A 6,067-nucleotide genomic window follows, 5' to 3' on the forward strand; every position below is an offset into this window, starting at 1 on the left:
TAACAAGGCATTTTAGGGACTAACTCCTAGACCTTTTTAGTCTATGACAGGTATCATCCTGGAACCATCTGGAAAAATGTGAAGAAAACAGCTTATAATACCTCTCCTTCCCTGAGACCAGGAAAAAACCAGCTGTGCCTCAGGATAATCGGAAACAAGAGTGACTGCAGTGTGTTAGGTGTGGGTGAGAGCACAGCCTGTGACTTTGTGCTGTGCCTTTAGAATCACAGAAATTGGTGGAAATGGCTGTGGTAGAAAATGCAAGGGCACTTGGATCTCCCCACCTTTCTGCCCACTGCTCCAATGCTGCATTGCCCTCATGGGGCACATTTCCCTAAGTCCAGCCTGAACATCTCAAGCCACAGCTTGTGACCACTGTTCTGAGCTGCCATTACAAAGAAGGGCCCAGGTGGTCTTCACAACTCCACCTTGAGCAGCAAGGCCAAACACTAAATGCATGATTTCAGGGGTTGAGTCCAAAGAGACAGTGTGTTTCCTGGCTCTGCTGCCCACACTTCTCCTAATGTAGCTCAGTATGTGGTTTCTTTAATTCCTAGTCAGAGTATTTTGCTGGTACATATGCTCTAGGGTTTTTTGGTGGGTTTTTTTTTCTCACTTTGTCACAAAATAAGTTTTTTTTTCTTCAGGGGGATCACAGGAAGCACATGGGTGAATGTTGGTACTTGAGGGATGCTGCTTGTGTCCTCACCATGAATGGATGGATCCCAGATGACAAGTGCATTCTCAACTGAGTAAACTGACAAAGCACTAAGGCACTTCTTGTCTCATGTCAGAGGGGTTTCTATGGGAGATGTGGGATGGTTTCTGAGACAGAGAAAGGACTGTTGTGACTGTGCACCTGGAAATGGAAGAAGCATAATCTTCCCAGAGTGAATACCGGAGTGAAAAAGGGTTTATTTCTTGTGGCCATGGTGAGCCCTTGCTTTATTGATTTGAGAAGCTTTGCAGTTACAGTGGGCAGAACCAGCTGTAAATAATTATAAGGCATTGCCAGGAATGGCTATGGGACTCAGCCTGCTATATGAATAATGTTTCATTGTCCATCTTCTTCTGATTTCATCTTGAAATAAGAGATAAGATCGTGAAAAACAGCCCTTTTTGGGATGAAAAATACACATATTCCTTTGGAATCTATATGTAATGCCACGGCAAAGTTGAAAAGGAGAAAAACATGTCCTCAGAATTTTAGGGAAGCGTGAGAAGTCATAGCTGTAGTCCATCTCACCTGGACATTTAGTGTCACTTGCATTCTACTCATTGCTCTTTACAGAAGAATATTTCCTGAGCCTTGAAAACCAAGGGATAAACCATGAGGTGCAGGCAGCCACGTGAAGGAAGGATGTTATCTCAGTTTGCATCCCTGGTAGTTGGAGCAACTTCCAGCAACAACTGGAGGTGTAAAGTGACTCTCTGTAAGAAGCGAGGGTGGTACTTGAAGCGAACCAGAGGGAAATAAAAAATGATGCCACTGAAAATGAACAGGACAATGTAGAGGATCTCTATTTGGGGTTGATCAATGATGGGAGCTAACACCAGGTACACAGCTGCCATCAGCACAATTATGGGGATGATAATTGGGACCTGTGAAAGCAAAACATCAGCATAAAGACTCATGTAATTCTGGGCTTCTATGTGTCTGGATAACCCTGGAACTTCTGCAGAAGGCTTTTTAGATGAAACCTTTCTGCAACTCGAGGTATTACCTAGAAATACCAATTAATCCAGACATCCTGTTTCCCAGCCTACTCTCACCCCAAGGCTGAACATCCCTGCAAGAGCTACACCACCACCTTAACCCCTGGTCTTTCCTGCCCTCCTAGATCTGAAGATGCAAATTACTGGGTTTAGTGCCAGGTCTGTTCTTGGTCTCCCTACTACCTTGCATCTAAAAACCAAGCTGTAGACAAAACAGAGCAATTGTATTCAAATCAACTGTACCTTAGCACCCTTGCACAAAAAGTTTTATCCATGTGTTGAGGACAGGTGGGCAGGCAATCACAGAGGCAGTTTCTGTAAGCCTGGTCAGAAAGCATTTAAACTTCAATTTGAAGCCATCCTTCCTCAAAGGAGGGTGGCTTGTGCATTCATTAATAATCCTTAGTCACTGAGGAAGCACTGAAGATCAGCTCACTCATGGCATCAGGGGAAGAACACATGACTCTTGATTTCCCTCTCTTCAGCTGTTTTGTGGGGAACAAACCTGTCCCTATGTCATCTTGAAGAACTTGGGGCACTCCACCTAAGTTATTTTTCCCTCTGCAAGGTTCTTACACCTGGGCTACCCTCCAAGGAGTTTGCCCAAAGTCTGTGAGCATAAACAGGCGATTACAATGTTGATCAGAATCATCCTTCATTTACCGTTTAAATATTTTAGAAAGAAAGAGGATATGGTAGATATATTTTCATAGTGAGGATGCAGGACATTATTAGCTTATCAAGACAGAGAATTCAAACTTGACTTATGCCTGTATGTTCACATTGTCTCACCCCTTGTTGACTTTGCTGACACAAAACTTGAAATTAAAAAAGGAAGGACAACCACATTGAATCTGTCAGCCACCAGTTCTCACTCTTTTCTCTAAATGTTCTCTTAGCCATTTGAACAATATAGGAAAATATTTGAGGGTTTTGTGTTATTACTTTACCTTGTAAGATCTTGGCAGTTCTGGTTTCTTGATTTTTAAATACAGGAGCCCAGAAATAGACATTCCATAGAAAAGCCATGCCATAAAACTTGAAGAAATGAAAAAAAAAATTAGACAGCACTAACCTTGGGGTGAGATCATCCAGATCCCAGATGTTCATATCTCCAATTAAAAAGGTGAATATTGATCTAAATTTAGTAGTTCCTCCATTTATTTCCTTTCTAGCACAAACAATGAGAACTTTAGAATTATCTTAACATTACTGATTCAATGGGGATGCATCACATTCAGTTAAGTCTCTAGTGACAGGAGCATTCATGCATTGCAAAGGTGCTGGTTCCCAATCTCTTTATTTTCCTTCTTCCCTCCTCCTCTCCCCAGTATTGGTTGGAAAGCAATGGCCCAAGCTCAAAAGGATAATGCAATAAAATACTTATAAACAGTATAAAACCCAGGAGCACAGGGGATGCAAACAGAAGCCCTACACACACATACCTGAAGAAGTTGACAATGCTGGTGAAGCTCCCTGATATTATCATTATTAAAGACATGGCAGATGTGAACAGTAGAGCAGGGGAAGGCGTGAGGCGTCGCACATGAGCCATGGACAGAATGTCTGGCTGAAAAACAAAGCAAAGCCCTGCATCATCATTTCATGGGCTCAGAGCTCCTTACTCATCCCCCTCAGCTGCTGGTGGGATCTTTGCCTGCAGCCAGAGCCATTCAGAATCAGCAAATAAGCATTATATAAAACCAGACCAACTCTGAGGAGTGTAAATACAGGAAACTCCTTCAAGGGTATTTTTATTGTATCTCACTGGTTTCCTATCAAACATGATCAGTTTGAGCAGGCAAAATGAGTTTTTCAAACTACTGATGTGACAGAATGAGTCAAATTAGAGCTTTTCTGATCACCATCAGGACCTTTTGCCATGGGCCCACTCTTCTGCACTCTGTCATGTCTCTCTGGGACTTGACTTCTCTTGGGATAACTGGAAAATGAGACAAGGACTAGTCCTGAAACATTTATGTGAATACAAATTACACCAAGATTTGTTTCAGTATTAGTAGCCTCTTTATTGTTTGTTTCATTGGGAAAATTTAATGAGAAAGGGTGCTTTTTAAATTTTATTTTATTTTATTTTTAATTCCCAAACAAAATATTATGCAAGGACTTTTGCTAGAGGTGAGTGTTTGAGAAATGGCATAAGCATTCAGCTCATAGTCTGGTATGGTCAGATTCAGACCATCTGTGCCTTTCTCAGCACAGAGTTTGCCATGATAGAGCGGGCATTATATTCAGAGAGAAAAGCTGAGGAACCAGTAACCACCAAAACCAGGGACCACCAAAACCAGCAATCACCAGTCCAGTCATCTCCACCAACCTGGTCATTCATATGCATAAAAGATTCCCTGCTATGAACCAGGAGCGAAGCTGGTGTGGAATCACAGATTCGTAGAATGATTTGGGTTGGAAGGGACCTTAGAGATCATCTAATTCCAATATCCTGCTGTAGGCAGGGACACCTTTCACTAGACCAGGCTGCTCAAAGTCCCATCAACCCTGGCCTCAGCATCCACAACCTCTGTGTGCAACCTGTTTCAGTGCCTTCACACTTGAGGACAGAAATGCCAGATGTTGTGGGTAGGAAGGACCAAAAAAAGCAGATTCAAGAGGAACACAAGAGGCCTGCTCAAAACAGAGGACAAATGCAGCTCAGCCTTTCTTCTCCTCTTTGTGGAGCAGTGTGGTTGAGTGTGTGTGGAGGTGTACCTGTGAGTGAGGGGGGTCTGTATCAGCAGCTGGGATGTGGCAGCAACCTTGAGGGCTTGTTTGCCCAGATACCAGCAACTGGGGAGACTGGGATCCAGGGGCTGAGTATCTGAGCCCAGCTACTGGAGGGACCCATGCTGAACATATGTTCTATATGAATTTCTCACTAATAGATCCCTGATCAGCCAGAGAGGGAATGAAAGGCCCTTGGTGTTGATAGTGCTGGTGTTTGTGTGAGCCCCAGCTATGGCTGTATGTGGAGCTCTATGTTCCCTGCTGGCATGTATAGCTGTGTGTATACATACAGCTATACATGTATGTATGTATGTCTGTATATAAATATGTTTGATACCTGTGTTTGTGTGTGTGTGGCTACTGGGAATGCATGCTGGACTTATTGGCTGGACCAGGGAAGAGGGAGCTGCAGCAGCCTGACCTCCACTGGGTTACCACATTTGGCCCACCTAACAAAACCAGCGATAAACCCAAGCTAGGAAAGATGGAAGGCTTGGTGTCACCTTGTAATTGCGACGAAGCTTGAAGAGTAGAGATATCCTATGCTGCATGTAAGCTGGACTACCCATGTGAAGGCTGGATCACCCCTGCTATGAACCTGTGTAGTCAGTATAACAGCTGCAAAGGCAGCTGGCTGGTGCTGGGCTACCTTCCCAGTGCGAGCAAAGGTGCCTTGCAACACACAAGCATGGCCAGGTTCTCCTTTCCTGGCAGGCATATTGACTAGGTCACCCCACAGCCTGTGCCTGGTGCTCCAATGCAGCAGTATTTGAGTGGTTAATTTCAAAGCTGCTCTTTGAATTCAGGCTAGATGCGAATATGTTATCTTTTTGAAAGCACCTGACTGAAAAAGAAAGCCCAGAGACAACATACACTGTGGTATTTTCAGGGTCCCCAGGACAAAGGAGCAATTGAGAATCTGACTCCCTGTTCTTAGAAGGCTAATATATTTATATTATATTATATTATATTATAATTATATATTATGCTATACTAAAACTATACTAAAGAATAGAGAAAGGATCCTTACAGAAGACTTAACAAAATACTAATGAAAAACTCGTGACCTCTCCCAGAGTCCCGACACAACCAGACGGTGATTGGTCATTAAGTAAAAACAATTCACATGAAACCAATCAAACAACCACCTGTTGGATAAACAATCTCCAGACCACATTCCAAAGCAGCAAAACACAGGAGAAGCAATCGGATAATTATTATTTTCATTTTTCTCTGAGGCTTCTCAGCTCCCCAGGAGAAGAATCCTGGGCAAAGGGATTTTTCAGAAAATATGACAGTGACAATACACCTTACATTTGAAAGAGATGAGGATTAATGAGCAAGGAACAAACCCCTTGAAGAGGTATCACTCTGCCAGTTGAACATACACAGTGTTTTCCTCTCTGCTTTAGTGTCACAGGAAGGTGAAGTTGCTCAAAGCAAGCCAGGTCCCTTTCTTTGTGCTCACCATGTGGCCCTCCCTGGCAGCAATGTAGCACACGCGGCCTCCGCTGAAGAACGTCCCATTCGAGGAACCAAACGTAGACAGGGCCACCGACAGGGAGATGAGCCATGCCCAGCTGCCCAGGGCTTTGTCCCTGAGCTGGGAAAG

General features: G+C 43.6%; 1 protein-coding gene across 1 annotated transcript in view; it reads right to left on the reverse strand.

Annotated features, from left to right (window-relative positions):
* Positions 1 to 1,368: 1,368 nt before the first annotated feature.
* Positions 1,369 to 6,067, reverse strand: part of LOC102035912 (b(0,+)-type amino acid transporter 1-like) — a 10,959-nt gene continuing 6,260 nt past the window's right edge. The window contains exons 4-7 of the mRNA XM_005420307.2: positions 5,924 to 6,053; positions 3,162 to 3,286; positions 2,667 to 2,754; positions 1,369 to 1,602 (exon numbers count right to left, since the gene is read on the reverse strand). Coding sequence (XP_005420364.2) covers positions 1,369 to 1,602; positions 2,667 to 2,754; positions 3,162 to 3,286; positions 5,924 to 6,053 — 577 coding nt within the window. The remainder of the gene's footprint in view (positions 1,603 to 2,666; positions 2,755 to 3,161; positions 3,287 to 5,923; positions 6,054 to 6,067) is intronic.

This window comes from Geospiza fortis, unplaced genomic scaffold (genome assembly GCF_000277835.1).
Source record: "Geospiza fortis unplaced genomic scaffold, GeoFor_1.0 scaffold81, whole genome shotgun sequence".
Taxonomy (NCBI): Eukaryota; Metazoa; Chordata; class Aves; order Passeriformes; family Thraupidae; genus Geospiza; species Geospiza fortis.